The sequence below is a fragment of the Zophobas morio genome, unplaced genomic scaffold (assembly GCF_036711695.1).
Source record: "Zophobas morio isolate AGI-343-1 ecotype UQ-CSIRO unplaced genomic scaffold, CSIRO_AGI_Zmor_V1 ptg000007l, whole genome shotgun sequence".
Classification (NCBI taxonomy): domain Eukaryota; kingdom Metazoa; phylum Arthropoda; class Insecta; order Coleoptera; family Tenebrionidae; genus Zophobas; species Zophobas morio.
In genome coordinates this window covers 3170859-3194897 of record NW_026972112.1, presented here as the reverse complement: position 1 = coordinate 3194897, position 24039 = coordinate 3170859, and the positions used below count along the sequence as shown (strand labels likewise).

Sequence of the window (24039 nt, the reverse complement as noted above, 5' to 3'; positions counted from 1 at the left end):
AATGTTACAAATTTTCGGTTTTACAGTTTCTATCTTTTTCTCAGTTGTTCCATTTTTTAATTGTTTTTTCTTTACCCGATTTTCAGTTTGCTATCTTTTTAAATTTTTTTGTAGGTATTTCAAGTTTGGTTTTTCAATTTTTCATTTTTAAATTTGCCAATTTTTAATCTTTGGCTTTTCCATTTTCCGATTTTTCAGTTTCTGTATTTTTTCAATTCTTGGATTTCTCAACTTTAAAATTTTTCGGTTTTTCAGTGTTTCGTTTTTTCGATGTTACAATTTTTTAGTTTTCCGGTTTTTCGGTTTTTTCAAGTTTTCTTTATTTTTTCAGTTCTTCGATTTCTCAATTTTTTGATTTTTCAATTGTTGATTTTTTCGTTATCCGATTTTTAACTTTCGCTATTTTTTCAATTTTCCAGTTTTCGATTTTTTAAATTTTACAATTTGTCGATTTTGTTTTCCGTATTTTTCTACTTCTCGATTTTTAGTTAATCAGTTTTTCTATTTTACAGTTTCTTTTTTTGTCAATTTTTCAAATTTTCAGTTGTTTTTTCAATTATCGAAGTTTCAGTTTTTTCTATTTTTGATTTTCAATTTTGCAATTGTTCGATTTTTCTGTTTTTTAAATTTTCAGTTTTTTCATTTTTAAGGTTACAATTTTTCTTTTCCAATTGTAGACCTTTAAATTGTTCGGTTTTTCAATTTTTCAGTGTACCAATTTTCCGATTTTTTGATTTTTTAAAATTTCAGTTTGAATAAATTTGTCCTTTTGTTGAAAAATTAAAAAACTAAAAATTGAGAAAATAAATTAAAAATAAAGTACATTCAAGTGGGTAATTCCAAATTATTTTGTTTCTTCGATTTTTTGATTTCTCAATTCGAGATTTTTATATTTTTCGATTTTCATTATGAAATTGAAATTTTTGTATTTTTCGATTTTTTAACCTGTAGATATTTTAATATTTCGATTTTCTATCTGTTGAATTTTACAATTTTTCGTTTTTTCGATTTTTCAGTTCCTAGATTTTTAATTTATCACTTTTCATGTTTCAGTGTTACAAATTTTCGATTTTACAGTTTCTATATTTTTCTCAATTGTTCCATTTTTTAATTGTTTTTTCTTTACCCAATTTTCAGTTTGCCAATTTTTTCAATTTTTCCATTTATGAATTTGCCGATTTTTAATTTTTCACTTTTTTCAAATAAGTATTAAGGGTTTATTATTCACTTTTTGACTTTTCCATTTTCCGATTTTTCAGTTTCTGTATTTTTTCAATTCTTGGATTTCTCAACTTTTAAATTTTTCGTTTTTTCAGTGTTTCGTTTTTTCGATGTTACAATTTTTTAATTTTTCCATGTTTCGTTTTTACAATTTCTTAGTTTTTTAATTTTCCGGTTTTCATTTTAATTTTTTTTATTTTCATTGTTCAATTTATAGAAGTTTTTGTTTTCCGTTTTTTCAATTTTTCACTTTCTCGATTTTTAATTAATCAGGGTTTTCAGGTTTCAATATTACAATTTTTCGATTTTCCAATTGCTTTTTCAATTATCCCATTGTTCAATTTTTTCATTTTTCAGTTTTTTTGTCTCATTTTTTCGGTTTCAAGTTCTTTATTTTTTCAATTCTTCAATTTGCCAATTTTTTCATTTTTCAATTCAGTTCAAAATTTCGATTTGAATAAATTTGTCCTTTTGTTGAACAATTAAAAAATGAAAAATCGGAAAAATAATTTGAAAGATTTTATATCGAAAACTGCAAAATTTTTTCTTTTTGTTGATTTTTTCAATTTCTCGATTTTTAATTGTTGCATTTTTTAATGTTTCGCTGTTACAGTATTCGATTTTGCAAAATTTTTTTTTTTTTGCAAAGAACTTGAAAACTAAAATTGCAAAATTGTGTCGTTTTTCGATTTTTTGATGTTTCAATTTCGGGATTTTTGATTTTTTCGTTTTTCCAATTTTTCAATTACCGATTTTGCAGTTTTATTTTTAATTTTTCTATGTTTTTACAATTTTTTGGAGTCTCGATTTTTTAGTTTCTCGCTTTTCATTTTGAAATTTTTGGAATTTTCATTTTAAGATTTTTGTATTCTTCATTGTTTCAATGATACAATTTTCCAATATTTTAGTTTGGACACCTAAATTTGTTCTTTTGCCAAAAAATAAAAAACACGAAATTGAAAAATTAAAAATCTAAAACTTTAAAACTCAAAAAATTGTAAAATCGGAGAACTAACAAAGCAAAAAATGGAATAATTGAAAAATCGTAAAATCTAAAACTTATATTTTACCTTTTTTCTTAATATACGCCGTCGTCTTTTCAGAACAAGACACTTAAAACATGTTTAAAATGGTAATTTCTTGTAGACAAATATGGATCTTGTAATTAAGCCCCGCCCCTCGAACTGACAACGAATGAAAAATTCATCATAATTGAGAATTGAAATCGGGGCGGGTATAAGTGGGGCCTAATCTTTGGCTTTATTTTTTTCTTAATATACATAGTATTATTTGAACAACACGATACTTAAAACATGTTTTTAATTTCTCGTGGAGAAATAGGGATTTTGCAGTTAAGCTCCGCCTTCTCGGCTCTCGACGAATAAGAAAAAATCGTCACAATTGAGAGAGGGCGGGTGGGTGGGGCTACATTTTCCCTTTTTTTTTCTTTACACATATACTTATTTCGACAACAAAAAACTTAAAACATGTCTAAAATGGTAAATAACTAGTGTTAACACCGGCTTTTTTTGTTCAGGACAATGAATTATTCATCGACGTTAACGCCCTAGATATAAATAAGAAACAAGTGAAACCCATTAGTCAGCAGGAGGAGAACGAATCTAGGAGACTCTGGAAAGAAGTAACAGCAGGACTTAAGTTTAACGATATAGATAAGGCTACCAATGCTAAGCAAATGTTAGAACAGAAACAGCGCGACGAAGCGAAAGAAAGAAAAGACACAGGAGTAGAATGGAAAACAAGGGTACAAAAACACCGAGTATCTTTAACCGCACTCACCGACTTTATTTCCAGTTGTTCCAAAAATATTCAGAAGACGGTTGGATGTACATCAGGCCGCTGAAGCAAAGGCTACTGCAAACATCGAACACTTGAATACGAAATGGTCTGTCTTATGATTACTAATGTGCTTTTCCGAACTATTCTATGAACTTTCTTGTCTGAATAATTATTTTTTCAGGATTATTATAGTGAACTGTGATATATTATCATGAAAAGTGTACGTATTGTAAAATTTTAGTATTATACAGCTGCCGGACAGCGTTTATTTTCGTGATGAAGCTATGTATATAAGTTCAAGTATTGTTTTTTAATTTAAATTTAATGTACATATTTGGTTATTTAGGTTTTTTACGCGAACAACTTTATTTTTGGTCGGTCTTTTTTCTATATTTTATAAGCGACTTGCCTGCGAAGGGTAATTGGTAGTACAATCAGATCAAATTTGTATGTGACTTACTTCCAAGTTGAACTCCTTTAAATAAATGATATACACATATCATCCTACGAGAGGATAAGAGTTTTATTTCGGTGTAGACTGTAGAAACACCCTTAAGTTTGTTTGCAGTTTGCGCGGCAAATTTAAACTAGCATCAGGTGACTGAAAAGCTGCTCGCCTATTGGTGGAGCGTCGACAAGTAAACATAACCCCACTTTTTTAAAAAAATTTTTGTTGTTTGAAAATGACAGACGACAAAGAAGCGTTTATTTCCAAAATCAACGCCCGTTTTAGTAACGTAAGTGTCAGAATTCAAATTTCGACCATTGACACCGTTTTCTAGGACATAATCAAAGAAGCCCTGAAGTCGCACTTCAGCAACCCCAAAACGAAGATTTCCGACGACGCCGTTGACTTAATGACCGAACTAGCGAACTTTCTAGTCGTGGAAGCGTCTTTACGAGCCGCCAAACAAGCTTCTTCGCAGAACAAAACCCTTGTCACCCTAGACCACATCGAGAGCGCGCTCCCCCAAATTGTAACACCAAAACAACCATCATGAAAATAGTAATAACTTTATTTGTTGCAGATGTTAGATTTTCCATAACTCTAAATAAATAACTTCAGAACAAATCCATATCATTTGACGTGATATCAAGAAAATCATCATCATACGCCTCACATTTCCTACGATTCTCAGGAGCTTCAATCCCGTTATTACTGGCATCCATGCCGTCGCCGCTGTTTTCGTGTCCATCTGTCTCGGGGGTCGGCGGTGGGTTAATTACGTCCCTTTCATCAGTCTCTTTTCTTACGCGATTATTCTCTTTTGCCAATAATTCAGCCCTTGTTAGCAAATCCGGCAGAAGTTTGTTTTTGGAAGCGGCAATATCGTCCTTCAACTTCTTCAGTTTTTTCTTCTGCTTGTTTCTCATCATGACTTTGGCTTTCTCTCGGTCGTCGTCGAAGATCTTGCTTCTTTGCTCAGGGGTTATGTCATCGTCGTGCCTAACTAGGAAGAGGAAGACGCCGCCGGGGGTCCTGCGTCTGGTTTGATTCTAAAAATAAATTTTGATAAAAATTTGAAACGTCAAGAGAAAAAATTACCATGATGAGCATACCACCTTCCTCTTCTATCCGTTTTGTCTCTTTGAAGATGTTGAATGTTTTGTCTACACCCAAAGTGTTGATAACTCGTACTGCAACAATAAAACCGTTAATTGTATTTTTAAATGAATAATTAATTAAGTACAGATCAGTTCTTCCTTTTCTTCAGATAACTTAGTAGCTACATCCCTAGCGATTTCCTCTGGAGTATTTGACCCATCCACTGCAAGCTCCTGGATTTTCCTGGCATTTCCCTTCGTTCGTTCATGGCTCCTGCTTCTCCCCACAGACCTAATCTGCGGGTTCTTCCTATCATCCCTTGTCCTCTTATTACTAACCCTGTGACTCAAATAATCATAACTCTCCACATCCCGTGACCTATCCTTAATGGTAACATCACAGCTATTTAGCGTCTCCGCGAGCACATCCTCCTGCACCCTCGTGCTCCAAATATCATACTTTTTGCGTTTTGGCTGCTGCAGCTTCGGCTTCAGCTTAATCTTGGGTTTTTTGCTTTTTTTCCGGTTGCAGTCTGAATCGCTGTCCGAATCGCTCGACTGCAACTCCGCTTCGCTCTCGGACTCCGGCAGAACCACCGGAAAGCGCGGATTTGGCTGGCTTCCTGAGTAGTCCGCGGGTCGCTCCAGAGGGGTATAAGTATCAGAATCGTCAGACAACTGCAAAGAAAACCCTCACGAATGAACAAAAACGCGCAAAAATAACTACCTCGCCTTCTTCCAGGACGATTTCGTCGTGCTCCATCCTCAAAAACAGAATTCCGAATTAAATATTAAATCGTCATTTTTGGCGGAATGACAAGGGACAAGTGACAGGCGGTGTTGCCATCTGTAGGCGACCGCCCGGCCGAATCCCCTAGGAGCGACATAACCTCGAATTGTTTAACAAATTAAACTCAAAGTTCGTTTTTTTGCTTTGTCATGCTGTGAGGGTTTGTGGCACGATGCCAGAAAGCCAGATTGAGTTTGCGGTGCAGATGACATGCGAGTCCTGCGTGGAGGCGGTGAAGAAGGCTTTAGGGGGTGAGCCCGGGATTAAGGATGTTTTTGTGGATTTGGAGAAAGGGTCGGTGGTGGTGAACACGACGTTGCCGACGTTGGAAGTGCAGGAGAAGCTTGAATCCACAGGGAGAAAAGTGGTAGTTAGGGGATACGCCGGAAGTTCAGCGGGTGTTGCCATTTTAGACACCGGTATTTCCAATATACAGGGAGTCGTCAGATTTATACAAGTGTCGCCCTCTTCGTGCATTATTGACGGAACCATCGATGGGTTGCAGCCCGGGGAAGAACTAAAACTGGCGGTGCATGAGTGTGGGGACCTTTCACAAGGTGGGACTTTTTATATTTTATGTTGGCAGACTTAAAATTGTCTGAAGCACGCACCACAATGGAGCAAATGTAACAAATCAAAGAACGCTTACAATTTTTTAATTATAGGCTGTGCGAGCGTCGGAGACGTCTACGACCCTTCTCAAGGCGGCGATTTAGGCCCTATCCAGGTCTCCAACACCGGCCGTTCCCTGTTCAAGAAAGAAAACTCCCGTTTGCAGCTTTCCAACATAATCGGACGAGCTTTGGTGGTCAGTTCAAACGACAGAAGGATAATTTGTGGAATCATCGCCAGATCGGCCGGACTTTTCGAAAACCCCAAGACAATATGTGCCTGCGATGGGGTCACGATATGGAACGAAAAAGTTTCCCCCAAATCCGTTCTGTAATTAAAAAAACTAATTGTTAATAAATTTTTCACCTGTTCAGGTCGTTGTTCTTGATTACGAGCGCCTTAATCTTAATTATTCTGAAATTTTAACGCCGAGTACCAGCAGAATGGTCAATACAAACACAAAAATTATATAAAATTAGGCGGGCTAATTGGGGGTTTAGAGTAAATTAAGATGTTGGTGGGTTTGTGTTTGGTGGGGCTTTGCGTGGGTTTGGGTCAGGGGTTTGTAATTGAGGCTTTGCATGATCACATGACTGAGTCTGAACTAGCGTATTATTTTCAAACTGGGGACAAAAACGCTATACCTGAGTATGAAGTAGTAAATTTACCAAATGTGGAACTGAGTTCAGATGAAGACACTTTCCACTATGAGTTTGACGCTTTTCAAAGGTAAATATAGAAATCTATTTAAAAAATAAAAATAAAAATAATAATTTTTCAGACCAATTCGCTTACAATTACAAAAAAACAACCACCTGGCTTCTCCAGACCTCCAAACCTTCTTAATAGAAGACGATTTCCAGACCCTTCTTCCTGAACCCCCCAAAAGTTGCCACTTTATTAGTCAAAATGGCGACGCAGTGGCGGCCATTAGCTCGTGTGAACCTAGAACCATGGTAGGTTTTCCAACCCCGTTGATCAAGATCCCTAACTATATCTTTCCAGCAAGGACTCATCTTGTTGGAAGACTCCACCCTCGAAATTCACCCTCTAACCGAACGCCTGCAAGCCCTTGTAAGAGAGCCCCTTTTGGAAAATTCTCTCGATAGTTCAACCCCCCACATTATCAAACGGGCCAATATGATTTCACATAACGATGACGTTTACCCCTTTCCCATAGCCGGGGAAATTATGCCCTATATTAGAGAAGCGGCAAGTCATAGACCGGCCAGTGCTTTGACTGTAGAAGTAGCCATGTTTTTCGACGAAGCTGCATACAAAATTTTTTCACCGTTTTTGGGTAATGATGACAGGAAGTTGCAAGACATGTTGTTGGCGTATATGAACGGGGTAAGTTTTATGGACGATTGTGTAAGTCTGATTTGCCGCTCGCTTCAACAAAGAGCGGAGTTATAACTGCAGTGTGCCGCTGTGTAGGAAAAAGTACAATGCTATAAATAAATGCGAAAAGTGTAACATTTGTTATTTACTAGAATTTACTTATTTACATGATGTAGTTGTGTTCCGGTCTAAATAACTTATTGCAAATTGCATAGAAAGTCACTCGTAAACAGTCTTGGAATTATTTACAAATAATTACCTATAAATTATGTATAAATATACAGTGTTTGTATAAAGTCGCGGAACAATTGAACAATTTTGTTATTTGAAAAGCTTTTTTTTTTAATTTGATTGTCACGGATCAAAATTTTCGAAGGAATCGGTATGAAATGCGAATTTTTGAAAATTTCTAAAAATTTCACTTTTAAAAAGTTGTCTAAAAATTGTGAAAAAATTCAGAGATGTAGAGCTCGAAATGCTGATTCCAAAAATGTGGTGTGTCGATGGCCGAAATTTGAAGAATAAGATAATATTTGCTAAGATAAAACCAATTCTGGCAAATCACAGACCCTCTAAGAAAAGAGAGGGTGGGTGGGCGGGCCTAGTACATGCTAAGATAAGACTGATTTTGGCAAATCACATTCCCTCTAAGAAAAGAGAGGGTGGGTGGGCGGGCCTAGTACATGCTAAGATAAAACTAATTTTGGCAAATCATATACCTTCTAAGAAAATAGAGGGTGGGTGGGCGGGGCTAGTACTTGCCAAGATAAGATTGAATAATATTAAGAGTTGTTACTGGAATGAAGAGGTGGTAGGTGGGCGGGGCTACTAGGTGCTTATAAAATTCTTTAGAAAAACCTAAACTCATCTTCGCTCACTTCTTGTCTCCATTTCAGTGACTAATTTATTCAGTGTAAAATGGAAATTGAAAAATAATTTGTATAAAATAACTATTGTATTCCGAAAATTTTCTGGGAAAATGGAGTGAACCGTTCCTGATTTAATCAATAAAATAAATTGACTCATTCATTAATTTTTTTGAGTCATCGTGTATAAGCAACTCCCAAAAATATTAATGGAATAATAAATGACAAGTACAGACTCATCATATTCTGGACATTTTAGATAGGATTTATCCCGCAAAATTCCAAAATGTTGTTTTATAAATTTGGATTTTTGAAGTGACGTCATCACATCATTGGTGGGGATGATTTGACAAATTTTGGTTAGCGGTTTACCGTTTACATGATGTTTCTAATATAAGTACAAAATTTGACAAAAATCGGTCCAGTACTTTCGGAAATGATCTGTCTAATAAAAATCGGGACGGCAGACAAACAGACAGACAGACAGACAGACGGAAACGGGAGACCTATTCGTACTCTAGGGATCATGGAAGGTCGAGAAAACATAAAAGTAGAAGAGAGTCGACCGACGGTCTCGATTACAATACTTCCTTCGCCAGTAGATGCTAAGGTAAGACTGATTTTGCCGAATGATATACCCTCTACCCTTCATTTTCTTAGACATTAGGTCATTTACCAATATCAGTCTTATTTTGGCAAGTACTAGCCCCGCCCACCCACCCTCTCTTTTCTTGGAAGGTATGTCATCTGCCAAAATTAGTTTTATCTTAGCAGGTATTAGCCCCGCCCACCCACCCTCTCTTTTCTTGGAAGGTATGTCATCTGCCAAAATTAGTTTTATCTTAGCAGGTACTAGCCCCGCCCACCCACCCTCTCTTTTCTTGGAAGGTTTGTCATCTGCCAAAATTAGTTTTATCTTAGCAGGTACTAGCCCCGCCCACCCACCCTCTCTTTTCTTACAGAGTATCTCATTTTCCGAAATCAGTCTTACCTTGGCAAGCATTGGCCCCGCCCACCCACCCTTTATTTTCTTGGAAACTACACCATTTGTCAAAATCAGTCTTATTATAAATAAAAATTAACCACATATATGTAGATTATATTATGAAAAAATTTCACTAATAAAACAGTTGTTTAAAAATTGCGGAAAAATCCAGGGACGTAGATCTCGACATGCTGATTCCAAAAATGTACCATATTGATGGTCACCGAGCAATATTTTCGAAAAAATCGGTACGAAATGAGAATTTTTGAAAATTTCAAAAAATTTCGTTATTTCAAAGGTCGATTCTGGAAAAACGTTTGCAGGTATCAAAAAGCCGAAGCCGAATTTGAGTTCTAGAGCTCGAAATCTACACGAAAATGTATTTAGTTGAGTTTCGAAAATGCCAAAATTTTTGCGAAATTTGAAGAAGGGGGGACCATTAAAAAATTTCAATTTTAAAAAAGTGGTCTGAAAATTATGAAAAAATTCTGGGACGTAGATCTCGACACGCTGATTCCAAAAATATAGCATGTTGATCGTCACGAAGCATCATTTTCCAAAAAATCGCTGCGAAATGCATATTTTTAAAAATTTCAAAAATTTTCGAAATTTCAACGGTCGATTCTGGGAAAACGGTTGCAGGTATCAAAAAACCGATTCCGGATTTGAGTTTTAGAGCTCGAAATCTACAAGAAAATGTATTTAGTTGAGTTTCGAAAATGCCAAAATTTTTGCGAAATTTGAAGAAGGGGGGACCATTAAAAAATTTCAATTTTAAAAAAGTGGTCTGAAAATTATGAAAAAATTCTGGGACGTAGATCTCGACACGCTGGTTCCAAAAATATAGCATGTTAATGGTCACGAAGCAACATTTTCGAAAAAATCGCTGCGAAATGCGAATTTTTGAAAATTTCAAAAATTTCGAAATTTCAACGCTAAATTCTGGAAAAACGGTTGCAGGTATCAAAAAACCGAAGCCGAATTTGAGTTCTAGAGCTCGAAATCTACACGAAAATGTATTTAGTTGAGTTTCGAAAATGTCAAAATTGAAAAAATTTCACTTTTAAAGAAGTCGTCTAAAAATTGTGAAAAAATTCATGCACGTAGAGCTCGACATGCTGATTCCAAAAATATAGCGTGTTGATGATAACGGAGTAATATTTTTGAATATCTATTATCCATTCTAGCTTAATAAGAATACTTTGTATTTAAATTGCGATATTTCAATGAACAATCCTGGAAAAACTGTTTAAGTTATCGAAGAAATGAGGCCAGAAATGACTCTTGTGGCCCGAAATGTATTTAGTTAAATTTCGTAAATCGTCGAAAATGGGTCGAAATTTTCATAAGGGATACCTAACGCCAAAATGTAAGCCCGCCCACCCGCCCAATCTCAATTGTAATAATTTTTTTTTCGCCGTGAACCAAGAGGGCGAAGCGTAACTGCAAAATACGTATTTCTTTCCAATAAATTAAAAACATATTTTTGAATATCGTGTTGTTCGAAGAATACTGTGTATATTAAGAAAAAAAAAGCAAAATTTAAACCCCGCCCACCAACCCCACCGCAATTGCGATGATTTTTTTATTCTTAGAAACTCAAAATACGTTTAAAATGGTAAATTTGTGTAAGGAAATATGGATTTTGCAATTAAATTCCGCTCCTTTGGCTCTCGACGATTACAAAAAAATAATCACAATTGAGATAAGGTGGGGGGGGGGGGGGGGGTATATTGAGGCATAATTTCAGCGAAGCGGGATTTTTGAAATACATGGCCAACTACACCCTTAGAATCATTTAAAAAGCCCTGTACTAACCTTGTATAATACCCTGAGTACAGGTCCAAGCGCTATACCACCACCCGAGTCTCGGCACTTCCATAGAACTCGTCCTTGTGCGTCTAGATATCATGAAAAAACAACATTCAAATATGCCTCACTACAATGGTGAGCGATCTAAACTCCTGGACTCATTCTGTGCCTACCAAAGTGGCTTAAATCAGAAAGATGATGAAGATCCGAACCACTGGGATATGGCACTCTACGTTTCTGGGTATGCAGTTCTAAAACGCCTAGACAATCTTTAGGTTTTTTTATTAATTCAGCCTTGATTTCTACGCCTACGAAAACGGCCGCAAAAGCGGCGTCACCATGGGCCTGGCCACCGTAGGCGGCGTCTGCCTGGACAAATACAACTGCCTGATCGCCGAACTGGGCACCACCAACGTCTTCGGCAAACCTTACCCAAGCGCAGGCTTCACCAGCGTCTACATTTTAGCTCACGAAATCGGCCACAAGTACGTTTCCCCCTCTCCTCAAACCTAGATAACACCTAGTACAGCCTAGGCATGCACCACGACAGCGTAGGCAACACCTGTCCCAAAGAAGGCTACGTTATGTCGCCATCCAGGGGCACCAACGGCGAAACCCAGTGGTCACACTGCAGTGCAGAAGTCGTGTCGAAACTGGGATGGGCTAAATGTTTACAGGACTCGGCAAGGCCACCCAAAAACCTAGATCATTCGCATTTTTTGGATAGCCCAGGCCAGGTTTACACCGCTAAAAGGCAGTGTGAGATTTTGTTGAGGGATAAGCATGCCGTGGTGGCTCCTAATCAAGAGTTGTCCTCGATTTGTTTTAATTTGCAGTGTAAGACGCCGCACAGGAGCGGGTATTATTTTGCAGGACCGGCTTTAGATGGGACGGAGTGTGGTAGTAAGAGGGTTAGTATTTGTGGGGGTTTTTGGGGGATTGTAATGGATGGGTGTTTGTAGTATTGTTATGGGGGTGAGTGTGTGAAGAAGTCGCCTCCTAAACCGATTAAAGTGGTGCCCGGGGGGTGGGGACCGTGGAAGGAAACTAAATGTAGTTCAGGGTGTATTGAGAAATCAAGGGGGTTCCAGACGAAGAAGAGGGAGTGTAATAATCCAAGACCTGTTAGCACGGATTCGGGGTGCCAGGGGTCCAGTATAGAGTTTGGAATTTGTAAAGACGAAAAGGTACTACTTATCAATAAATAACCATTTATCTATATTTTTATTGACAGCTATGCAAAAATAAACGAATCAGCGTAACCGACTACGCTTCTCAGAAGTGTCAAGAATTTTCAAAATTGTTACCAGAACTAGACCCACAAGGTGGAGGTTTGCAAGCACCACATGAAGAAGGTAGCAATAAAAAAAAACACAAATAACGTATTTATATATTTATTGTAGGACGGGTTTGGATGGGTTGCGCCATATTTTGTAGACGAGCCGACTCTGGTGGTTTCTACACCCCTCGGATGGAACTGAATGACTTAGGGGTTTCTCCGTACTTTCCAGACGGGACGTGGTGCCATCGTGAAAAGAATTTAAATTACTACTGTTTGCATCATCATTGTTTACCAGAGGTATGAACATTTATCCAAAATTTCGCCAACTCAAATTCATTACACACCATATTTACTTATTGTTTCAGAACTTCCAGTTTTCAAAAGTCGACTTCTTAGACACTTTGGAAGATTTTCCTTTTTCGCAAAACGCGGGACCTTTGTCGGCTATTCCCCCCGCTATCAAATCGTACTTTTCGCTAAGCCCTGACGGTAAGCCCCTGAAGACGGTTTTGCGCCCCCACGAAACTAACAGTCCGAAGGAGGAGGACTGGGAGACCGACGACTACGTTATCATTCCGGATCGAAGGATTCTTGACTAAAAACTATTGTATTATTATCAAAAATAAATTAGCACGTGTGTATTACTGGTTGCCTACTTTTCTAGGGACTTTCACCGGTTGCCTATCCTGCCCCTCCTCAAACATTTGAACAATCCCACTTGTCAATATTTTATCTGTCAGTTGCTAGTCGGTGTCGGTGGTGTTTGTTCGTGTTCGTTTTCTAGTGCCGTTTTTAATTTAAGGGGAAACATACAAAGTAAATTCAATTAAATTAGGTAAGTCTCGACACTCTCTATCGTTCTGTAGCCACCACCGAGTTTTTTACGCGTTGTCAGTCCCTTTCTTCCCCGAAATTTTCAAGGGCTGTCAGCTGATCAATCAATACTCTGTTTGCAGCCCAACGAATCTCATTAAAAAACCCTTTTAGTAACAGCAGTCTCCCGAGTCAGGTTTTTACAACATCGTTAACCTTTGGTCATTATCAAAGCCGGTTCAACAAACAAAGACTTATGACTCATTATTATCAGCATCGATTTCATGGCAAAGGTTCGCCAGATTTATTTATTTTTATTATGCGGTACTACGTCCTTGTACTTGCTCAAGCTAAATAAACCTGCATGCGTTTTGAAAATGTGCCAAATTGTTTGCGTTCTGGTCCGAATTTTGCCATTGTCTTCGCTTATCTGCTTTGTTTTTCAATTTTGCGAGCGATAACAGCGGCTCACCCTAAAAACAACTTCGACAGTTCAAGCGAAGGTTGTTTACTTCTTTGATAAACAAAGAGGCGGAAATGAGGCTTCTTATGATTTATATTGTATGGTTTGTCGGTGATTTACGATTTGCGTCACTGATCGAGATCGGTGTTTTGGATTGTTATGTGGTGAGACAGTTTTTGAGAGAAATTAGAAACTGTGAAAAGAGATTATGACAGGATTAATTATTTTATTAAGTTTGGTAGTGAATGGAATCAGTGCACATTAATCGTGCCTCTAGTTGTGGAAAGAAACAGAGTTTTTTCATTATAGAGCGTCGACCTACAAAGAATTGAGAAATCCGATTTGAGGCAATATGGGATTGTAATTTGGATCGAGTGAGGCGAAGTTTGTAAATTGAGGCGAACGTGAAGTTGGTGAGACTGCGCCCACAATATTGTGCAATCGAGTGGTGGAAATGTTTAGTTTTTTTTTTAATATTGAAGGATTTGTCAATATATTTGCGAATATATTTGCATAATGAGGACGTACGATACGGTGGCAAGGTGGTTTCGTAATTATTTTGTAAAAATGCGTTAGTGATGGACTCAAGTTTACAAGATAACTTAATTAGGAATTAAATTTTTTGGTACATTCGTTTTAATTTATTACACCGAGTTAATTAGAATCGTGTTTGCAGTATGATTATTTGAAACCTAGTTTTACAAGTTTCGAAGTCAGTTTTGTTCCACAGATCAAGGAAATGTTAATTGCTGATCTTCATCTTAACTAATTTTGGAAACTTTAATTATGAAAGTCTGCCACAGAATGAACTGTACTGTGAAAACTATAAATATCTGCACCTTAGATTATGCAAATCAGGAAGTTATGACTGTTACCGGAGAGAGTTGGGTTTTGCAGAAATTAAAAACCTTTAACAGTTTTCCAAAATTGTAAGTTTACTCCAGATTCTTTCATTTTAAATGCTAAAATTCGAAAAGTAATGTAGCATGTCATCAAAAGTTTGTACACAGTTTTGAAAATATCAGCTATTAGAAGTTTTAAATTTTTACAAAAAAATAGTAATAATAATAATAAAAGCCCCAAAATTGCATAATTAAAAAAAAATCGAAAAATTGCAAAATCGTAGAATTATTAAAGAAACGAAAAATTGAAAAAAGAAAAATCAAAATATGGATCTATTCGCAATTTGTCGAATCAAAACATGCAAAATTGAAAAATAAAAAATTGGAAAAAATCTTAAAATTATAAAATTGAACAAACGAAAAATTGAAAAATTCAGTAGCTGAAAATTCGAAATTGAAAAATCGAGAAACTGAAAAATGGAGATGTGGGAAAAAAGGGTAAAGATCTAGAGATTATTCAAAACAAAAATCTAGAAATTAAAAAACTCTAAACTGAAAAATTGACAATCGAAAAACTAAAGAAACAAAAAATTGAAAAAACAAAAAATCAAAATATTTAAAACTTGTAAAATGGTACAACTGAAAACAAGAAAAATTGCAAAATTGAAACATTATAGAAACTGAAAAATCGTAAACTTAAAAATTTCAAATCGAAAATTCGAAAAATTACAGATCAAAAAACAGAACAAACTGAAAATTAAAAATTAAAATTGAAAGATCGAGGAACGGAAAATTAAAACAAAATTAAATTGAAAATTAAAACAAGAAAAATTAAAAACCGAAAAGTTGAAAATTTGTAAGAGCGGAAAATTGAACAAACGAAAAATCGAAAACGTTGAAAAAATGGAAAAACCGAAAAATCGAAAATTTGAAAAAACAAAAAATTAAAATATTTAGAAATCGAAAAAATACCAAATAAAAAACTCGAAAAATCGCCAGTGGAAAAATTGAAGAAACGAAAAATCGCAAATCGAAAAAAAAAATAAAAACAGAAAAATTTTAAATAGAAAAAAATAAATATGTATTTAAAAATTAAAAATTCAAAAAACCGAATGAAATCTCAAAAATTGGAAAATCGTAAAATTGAATAAATGAAAAATTGAAAATTTGCAAGACCGGAAAATTAAAAAAACTCAAAAATTGGAGAAGCTGAAAAATCGAACAATTGAAAAACGAAAAACAAATGTTTAGAAATCGAAAAATTTAAATGTTGAATAATAGATAAATTGAAAAATCTGAAACTGAAAACAAAAAATTGTACATCGAAAAACTGGCGTAAGGAAAAATTGAAAAATCGAAAAATTAAGAAAAGAGAAATAATTAAAAATGAAAAATTGGTTAAACAAAAATTACAACATTTGAAAGTTAAACAATTTAAATCGAAAAAATACACACTTGAAAAACCGAGAAATAACAAATTGAAAACTAAAAAATCGAAATTTGAAAAATCGTAAAATTGAACAAACGAAAAATTAAAAAATCCAAATCTTTAAAAATTTAATATTGGAACTTGAATAATTGAAGAAACGAAAAATTAAAATATCCAGAAATCGAACAATTAAAAGTTGAAAAATCGAAAAACCTCAAATTGAAAAATCGAGGATTGAAAAATAAAAAAAAAAATGAAAAAAGAAAAATTAAAATATGTATGTAGAAATCTAAAAACTCAAAAATTGAAAAATTGAAAAGCTGGAGAACTAAACAAAAATTAGAAAATTGGAAATTCGACAAATGAAAAATCGCAAAATTGGAAAATTGAACAAACGAAAAATCTAAAAATTCAAAAGTTGAAAATTCGATGTTGTAAACTGAAACGTCGAAAAATTTAAAAATCGAGAAATTAAAAAATCGAAAAATTGCAAATCGAAAAACTGAAGAAACGCAAAAATGAAAAATCGAAAGATTAATAAAAGAAAAAATTAAAAATCAAAAACTAAAAAAACAGAAATTAAAATATTTAAAAATGAAGAAGTCTTAATCGAAAAATTGTAAAATTGCAAAACCGAAAAATAAAAAACAAAAAGTCTTGGAAAATCGTAGAATTTAAAAATTGGAACTTGAATAATTTAAGTAATGAGAAATTAAAAGTTGAGAAACTGAAAAATCGAAAAAACGAAAAATTAAAATATCCAGAAATTGAAAAATTCAAAATTTGAAAAATCGAAAAACCTCAAATTGAAAACTCGAAAAATTGCATATCAAAAACTCAAAAGTTGAATAATCGAAAATTTAGAAACTTTAAATTGAAAACTCGAAAAATTGCAGAACGAAAACTTGATAAATTGAAAATTAAAACAAGAGAAATTAAAAGCGAAAAATTGAAAGATTGCAAAACTGGAGAATTCAACAAACGAAAAATTGGAAAATTGGAAACTGGACAAACGAAAAAGTAAAAAACTAGAAAATTGGAAAAAACGCAAAAATGAAAACAAAAAATTAAGAAAAGAGAAATTAAAAATTAAAATACATACTTAAAAATGGAAAAGTCTACATCGAAAAATAAAAAACCAGAAAATCTTCAAAAATCGTTAAATTGAACAAACGAGAAATTGAAAATTTTTGAATTTTGAAAAATTTAAAAATTTAAAATTGGGTATTCAAGTTCCAATTTTAAATTTTTAACTCTGAAAAATCGAAAATTGCTAAATTGAGAAATGTTAAAAATTGTTAAATTGAATAAATAAAAAAGTGAAAAATCGGGGAACTGAAAAATCAAAATTGAAAAAAGAAATTAAAATGTGTGAAAATTGAAAAATTCATAAATTCAAAAATGGAAAAATTTTAAAACTTCAACTTGAAATCCCGAAAAATGAAAAATTTGCAAAACTGGAAAAATGCACAAACGAAAAAATAAAAAATTCAAATCTTGAAAAATTTTTAAATTTAAAACTGGAACTTGAATAATTGAAGTAATGAAAAATTAAAAATTGAGAAAGTGAAAAAATGAAAAAGTCAAACACCAAGAAACTGAAAAATCCAAAAGTTGAAAAATCAAAAACTTCAAATTGAAAACTCGAAAAATTGCACATCAAAAAACTGAAGAAACGAAAAATTAAAACATCTAGAAATCTAAAAATTCAAAAGTTGAAAAATTGAAACATTTAACAACTTTAAATTGAAAAATCGAAAATTAAAAACAAGAGAAATTAAAACCGAAAAATTGAAAAATTGCAACAACCAAAACAATGAAACAAACGAAAAATTGGGAAATTGGAAATTGAAAAATATAAAATTTTAAAATTGGATATTCAAGTTCCAATTTTAACACTGAACAAATTGAAAAAAGAAATTAAAATGTCTAGAAATAGAAAAATTCAAAAGTTCAAAAAATGAACAAACAAAACAATGGAAAATACAAATTTTGAAAAATTTTACAATTTAAAATTGAAACATGAATAAATGGAGTAATGAAAAATTAAAAATTGATAAATTGAAAAATTGAAAAAATGAAAAATTAGAATTTCCAGAAATTGACAAATGCAAAAGTTGAAAAATCGGAACATTTAGGAACTTTAAATTGAAGACTTGAAAAATTGAAAAATCGAAAATTAAAACCAGAATTTAAAACCGAAAAATTGTAAAACTAGAGAATCGAACAAACGAAAATTTGGAAATTGGACAAACGAAACAGTGAAAAATTGCAAAATCGAAAAATTGAACAAACGAAAAATTCATTAGTAGAAAATTCGAGGTTGAAAATTGAAACGTTGAAATACTTAAAAATTGAAAATTTCAAAAATTGCAGATCAAAAAACTGAAGAAACGCAAAAATTAAAATTCGAAAAATTAAGAAAAGAGAAATTAAAAATCCAAAACTAAAAAAACCCAAAATTAAAATATTTTAAAATGAAAAGTCTAAATCGAAAAATTGTAGAATTGAATAACCGAAAAATAAAAAACGGAAAATCTTGATAAATCGTAAAATTGAAGAAACGAAAAATTGAAAAATTGAAATATATGTACATATGTATTGAAAAATTTAAAAATTTATAAGTGAATATTCAAGTTTCAGTGTTAAATTTTTAACACTGAAAAATCGAAAATTGCTAAATTGAGAAATGTCAAAATTTCAATAAATAAAAAAATGGAAAAATCGATGAACGGAAAAATAAAAGAATTGAAAAAAGGAATTAAAATGTGTAGAAATCGAAAAATTCATGACTTCAAAAATCGAAAAATTGAAAAACTTGAAATTGAAATCTCAAAAAATTGAAAATTTGCAAAATTGAAAAAATAAATAAATGAAAAAATTTAAATCTTGAAAAATTTAAAAATTTAAAATTGGAACTTGAATAATTGAAGTAGGTAATGAAAAATTAAAATTTAGAAACTGAGAAATTGAAAAATTTTAAAAACGAAAAATTAAATTATTTAAATTATCTAGAAATCTAAAAACTCAAAGATTGAAAAGTCGAAAAATTCCAAATTTAAATTGTAAATTCGAAAAATTGAAAAATCGAAAATTAAAACAAGAGAATTTAAAACCGAAACACTGCAAAACTGGAGAATTGAAGAAATGAAAAAATGCACATCGAAAAATTCGAAAAATTTCAGAAACGCAAAAATGAAAAATCGAAAAATTAAGTAAAGGGAAATTAAAAATCAAAAACTGAAAACACAAAATGAAAAAATCTAAATCGAAAAATTGTAAAATTGAAAAACCAAAAAATAAACTGAATCATAAAAAAATAAAATAGGAACTTGAGTGACTGAAGAAACGAAAAATTAAAAATCGAGAAACACAATCAAAAGTTTTTAAAAATTAAATAATCGAAAAATTTAAAAACGGAAAAATGTAAAATTGAAAAATTTTAAATTGTAAAATCGAACATTCATCGCCCCTCAAACACCGTCAAACTGCCAATGCAATATTTCAAAAACAAAATTATGTAATAATTCGTCCAAAGACCGTAATTTTTTTGGGTGCGGATCAAATGGAAAAATTATAACGAAATTACGTGAGCTGGCCCTGGGTTAAGCAATATATTTACATTTTTAGCACATCCTGGTTAAGCAATTAAGAAAAATACGGGGATCCAGAGTCGCATTATTCATAAACTTTTTATAAGGAATGTATAATTAAAAACCCTCCAATAATTTTAAAACTAAATTTAACTAAAAAAATATGAAAAGACGTCACAAAGCTCTCGGAAGGGGTGAGTAATCGTTCTGGAAGATGTTACGGTGAGTTTCGACGTGTTAATTTTCGCACGATTTAAACGTCTAAACAATCCCGACGAACATCGACTACTTAAACAATTTGTTTATTATTGTGCCAAAAAGGATTCCAACACCAAAGACCGCAATTTCAACCAAGCCAGTTTTTACTTTGATAAATTTTACAATGTTCTTAAGTAAATAAACTTACGGACACATTAAGATACCTGTTTAAGTAAGTTGATTATTTAACAACGAATGCTCAACTCTGCTCCACTTATTAACAGATGTCGGACATTCCAGTTATAAATGTAGTGTTCTTCAACTGTCTCACAACGATATTTCTGTGAACGTAAAATGTAGGCTACCGAGATAAAAAAAGATTGACGCTACAATATACTATTAAAAATTACATTCTCTGTACAGTATTTTGTGAAGCATAAACATACAACTCAAAACGCTAAAAATAGTGATTTTTGAAAATTTCAAAACACTTTATTTTTAATAAAATCAAGTATTTTGGAGAAGGTGTTTTTTATGAGTGTGCGCAGCGACATTAAAATGAAAATTTAAGACCCGGTGAAGGTTTTTTGGATTACTGTTCAAAATACACATACAATAGACGCCACTTTCAGTATAATATTAGAAAAACGCCTCATTATTCATGAAATTAAAAATGATCAATAAAATAAGATTATTTTCGTCTCGTTGCAGCAGATGCCGTAAATGCTAAATGCTATGAATGTTAAACAAATAAATACTTTGGCATTCAACCAAAGTTACAATCAGCCTCTTTGTGTTTTTAGAGCTAAAATGCGCCTTCAAATCCTAAAAAAATAAAACACAAATGGAACAGGAAATCGCTCTACACTTGACCTATTTCGCGAATCAAGGAAAACGTCGAAGTTTTCAAATGTATGAGACTCGTCGTCGATTTTCTAATTTATCTCTGCTGATAAGTAAAATCGTAAAAGACACTTACGAGTGATTTGCAGTGCCGGACTTTCCATTTATAATTACAGATTTGCATAGTTCGACATGAACAGGTAAACAATTTGCATTCAATATACCTAGCGGCCTTGTGAGCGATATTTACAGAACGCGTTTATTGTTATTGTTATCACTGTGCGTGTGTTCACATTTAAAAAATTTCTTGAACCGATTGTTTTCAAATTTCGTACCCTTCAACTGCGTGACTAATTCCACTAGATTCTCGCGTCGGCTGCCAATTACTAATACCGTTCGCAAAAATTCCAAAAAAAAAATATGCGGAAAAATTCCGCCTGCATCTATAAAAAGCTAACCTCCTCCTGGCGCATATCACGCGAATGAGTGACAAAAAATCGGTTGAAAGTTCAAAAGCACGAATTTTATGGTAGCTTTGACCTTCCCATTATCATACCAAATCCGCGCCACTGAAGACAATTATATAACCGGCACACTTTCACCCAAACGAAAAAAAATTCAGGACAGCGATGCGGTCGGCTGAATTCGAACTCCCAATAAGCCGTCTCTGGAATTATCTAATACCTGCTCTTGTTCGAGGATTTGACGCGGCCTTGGCCAGAAGTGGCACGTCGGTGCTAGAAAACCGCACTTTCGCTGCTTGCTCGCTCAATGGATGGATTAATTGGCGATTTTCGCTTTTGGCGAGGTAGGGGAGGGTGGCACGCGTTGGAGCAGGATGCGCTAATTTGACCAATTAAGTTCAGGTTTATAAATAAGTGGAAATCGTGGGGGATTTTGCCAAAAGGTGACGGTTTGTGGTTCTAACAATAGCGTGATTTTTGCGAGATGTTGGCTTTTAAAGGCTTGGCAACAGGACGTGTGGTGGTGCGGTGATTACGTACGCACGGAAAAAGGCGATTTAGTGGAATGATGAAGCGGTTTTGGGGGATTTTTATGGGTTCTGGTGGGGTCATGGGTCCGTTTGGTTGTTGCTGGGTCGCCAAGTTCAAGGCTTGAAGATTTCGATGGGTGAGAATTTCTAAAAAAAAAGAATCTCGGAGACTACGGGACCAATTGTTGGCAAATACCATTTAAATTTTACAAAATGGCATACATCTGTACTTGTGGTTTATGAATCCGCTTTGAGTTTTTTCAATAAACTTGGATTTAATGTACTCAAGCAAAGTATATCTGACTATAATAAAATTAATGAAAACAATAGTGGTTAAATAAAAATTTTAAATTAAATTGTTTGTCAAGAGTTTAAATTGTATTTGTCGGAAAATACTTCAGTTTATCTTTAAACAGTTTTGATAAGATAAAAGTAAAGTGGTCATTGTGAAGATTTATACGTTTATAAATAAACTGACTCATACACTATTATTTATTATATAGGTGACAGTATTATAATTTTTTTTAAATTGCACTTTAAAAAGTATTAAAAATGCTTAATTCTATAAAAAAATATTCGAAACATTGTTGCCAATAAAGTGGTTAATAAACGTATTGTTATTGACATATTCCGTGCATGAATTCGTTAAAACTAATTATAATTTAAAATGTTATTGGTTTAAAATTATTTAAATTTATTCCATGCATAGTTCTATATTCTAATTATAATTTTTAATCAAGTATTGCGAAATTTCGTAGTCATTAACATTTTTGTTTTTTTAGTTCTAGAGCGTAAACTAAGGAAGTATAGTAATCGGGTCCATCGGGCGACTAGCTACGAATTTTACGTTTTTAAAAAATCAAAATTATATAACAACATATAACGTAACAACCTCCCAAAAAAGTGATGACGTCATCTCAAAATTTTGCCGAATGAGTCCTATTTCAAATATGAAAAATATTATGAATTTATACTTGTGGTCTATCAGTGCATTCACATTTTTCGAATTACTTATACAGGGTGATTCAAAAAAATTTGGATATACAGTACCGTTATTATTAGTGTTACTGCATCTATTCAAATTGATATATATGTAGAATGGGATGACGTCTTCACAAAATTTTGTTATGGAAAAACTCACTTGTAACATATGCATTGCATGCTTAAACGTCCACACATACATATCTTGATAAAATAAAATTCGCAAAATTTAATTTCATAATTTTTTCAAGAATGTCTATTTGTTAAAGAGCGAGGGAAGTTCTGTCTAAATTTCGTTAGATCAATTTTTTCATTATTATTTTAAGTAAGCTTATTGCATCTAAAAAAAGGTATAAAATTACTTAGCCGGAAGTTTCCTCAAATCAATTTAAAAAAAAATCTAGTGACGCCATCAATTTTGTTACTGGAGACAAATGTGAGTTTTAATACCTATAGTTGAATACCGCCAACTATATAGTGCAACGACTCCAGAAAAATTAAATAAACCGGTTTTTGGGAGTATTTTTGAGACATCCTGTATAAACAATTCAAAAAATCCCAGTCGAGAATTACTTAACAAAATTTTTAGATGACGTCATTAAGTTTTTCGAATACAATAAAACGAATCCAGTTTGTCAAAAAATTATCAAATTTTTATTATGATAATAATAATAATTTATAATAATTATGATTATTTGAATTTTATGTATGAAAACTCGTATAACTTATAAGTTAAAATAGAGATGTATTCCCAAATTTTCGCGAAAATGGAGTCAGCCGTTACCGATTTAATCAATAAAATAAATTGACTCATTCATTAATTTTTATGAGTCACCCTGTACAAAAAACACATTTTAGATAGACTTTATTCGGCAAAATTTTGGGATGACGTAATCGATTTTTTGGGATGGGATAAACAAATAAATTTTGCGTGAATACCTCCGACTTACTTTACAGTATTTGCTAAGATAAAACTGATTTTGGCAGTGACATACCCTTAAGAAAAGAGAGGGTGGGTGGGCGGGTCTAATACCTGCTAAGATAAAACTGATTTTCGTAAATGACATATCCTCTAAGAAAAAGAGGGTGGGTGGGCGGGGCTAGTACCTGTTAAAATAACAGAGTAGAGGGTTTATCATTTCGCAAAATTAGTCTTATCTTGGCAAGTATTTGCCCCACCCGCCCGTCCTTTATTTTCTTAAAGGGTATGTTATTTGGCAATATCAGCCTTATTTTGGCAAGCACTAGCCCCGCCCACTCGCCCTTTATTTTCTTAGAGGACTAGAACCTGCTAAGATAAGACTGATTTTGGCTAATGAGATCCCTCTAAGAAAATAGCAGGCGAGTGGGCGGTGTTAGTACCTGCTAAGATAGAACCGATTTTCGCAAATGACATATCCTCTAAGAAAAAAGAGGGTGGGTGGGCGGGGCTAGTACCTGGTAAGATAAGAGTGATTTTGGCAAATTAGATACTCTCTAAGAAATTTAATTAATAATCCAAAATATATATTGTTATCCAATTCTGCATTTTTTCCAAAAATTTTATGCGTCTACGGTGAAAATTCGACACGGATTCAAATTTTAAATTTATAAAATAATATACTCCTACACGTGTAGTTTATGAATCCG

The 24039-nt window shown here is 33.2% G+C and overlaps 6 protein-coding genes across 9 annotated transcripts in view; 5 read left to right on the top strand and 1 right to left on the bottom strand.

Annotated features, from left to right (window-relative positions):
• LOC135124245 (oxysterol-binding protein-related protein 9) overlaps positions 1 to 3539 on the top strand; it is a 72292-nt gene extending 68753 nt beyond the window's left edge. For 2 of the 3 annotated variants that reach the window (XM_064049176.1, XM_064049178.1), the window contains exons 12-13: positions 2759 to 2986; positions 3037 to 3539. In XM_064049176.1, coding sequence (XP_063905246.1) covers positions 2759 to 2986; positions 3037 to 3117 — 309 coding nt within the window. In that variant the 3' untranslated portion in view covers positions 3118 to 3539. The remainder of the gene's footprint in view (positions 1 to 2758; positions 2987 to 3036) is intronic. The other variant, XM_064049177.1, reaches the window with a different exon arrangement.
• Positions 3540 to 3652: 113 nt separating this feature from the next.
• Positions 3653 to 4093, top strand: LOC135124248 (centromere protein X-like). Its single transcript, XM_064049182.1, has 3 exons — positions 3653 to 3758; positions 3804 to 3998; positions 4050 to 4093. Exons 1-3 carry the CDS (start codon positions 3705 to 3707, stop codon positions 4065 to 4067), a joined length of 267 nt encoding a protein of 88 aa, XP_063905252.1. The 5' UTR covers positions 3653 to 3704; the 3' UTR covers positions 4068 to 4093.
• On the bottom strand, positions 4020 to 5407 carry LOC135124246 (phosphorylated adapter RNA export protein). The gene is made up of 4 exons (XM_064049179.1): positions 5294 to 5407; positions 4713 to 5244; positions 4568 to 4659; positions 4020 to 4518 (listed from the first exon to the last, which is right to left on the bottom strand). Exons 1-4 carry the CDS (start codon positions 5327 to 5329, stop codon positions 4084 to 4086), a joined length of 1095 nt encoding a protein of 364 aa, XP_063905249.1. The 5' UTR covers positions 5330 to 5407; the 3' UTR covers positions 4020 to 4083.
• A 22-nt stretch (positions 5408 to 5429) lies between these two features.
• Positions 5430 to 6341, top strand: LOC135124247 (copper chaperone for superoxide dismutase-like). The gene is made up of 2 exons (XM_064049181.1): positions 5430 to 5913; positions 6022 to 6341. The coding sequence occupies exons 1-2, from the start codon at positions 5529 to 5531 to the stop codon at positions 6300 to 6302; spliced, it is 666 nt and encodes a 221-aa protein (XP_063905251.1). The 5' UTR covers positions 5430 to 5528; the 3' UTR covers positions 6303 to 6341.
• Positions 6342 to 6490: 149 nt separating this feature from the next.
• On the top strand, positions 6491 to 12887 carry LOC135124243 (A disintegrin and metalloproteinase with thrombospondin motifs adt-2-like). Its single transcript, XM_064049175.1, has 10 exons — positions 6491 to 6697; positions 6750 to 6924; positions 6974 to 7318; positions 11002 to 11213; positions 11266 to 11457; positions 11502 to 11883; positions 11935 to 12159; positions 12207 to 12327; positions 12376 to 12551; positions 12620 to 12887. Exons 1-10 carry the CDS (start codon positions 6558 to 6560, stop codon positions 12851 to 12853), a joined length of 2202 nt encoding a protein of 733 aa, XP_063905245.1. The 5' UTR covers positions 6491 to 6557; the 3' UTR covers positions 12854 to 12887.
• Positions 12888 to 12982: 95 nt separating this feature from the next.
• Positions 12983 to 24039, top strand: part of Lpin (Lipin) — a 34723-nt gene continuing 23666 nt past the window's right edge. For both annotated transcript variants that reach the window (XR_010279771.1, XM_064049174.1), the window contains exon 1: positions 12983 to 13089. The gene's annotated coding sequence lies outside the window, so the exon portion shown is untranslated. The remainder of the gene's footprint in view (positions 13090 to 24039) is intronic.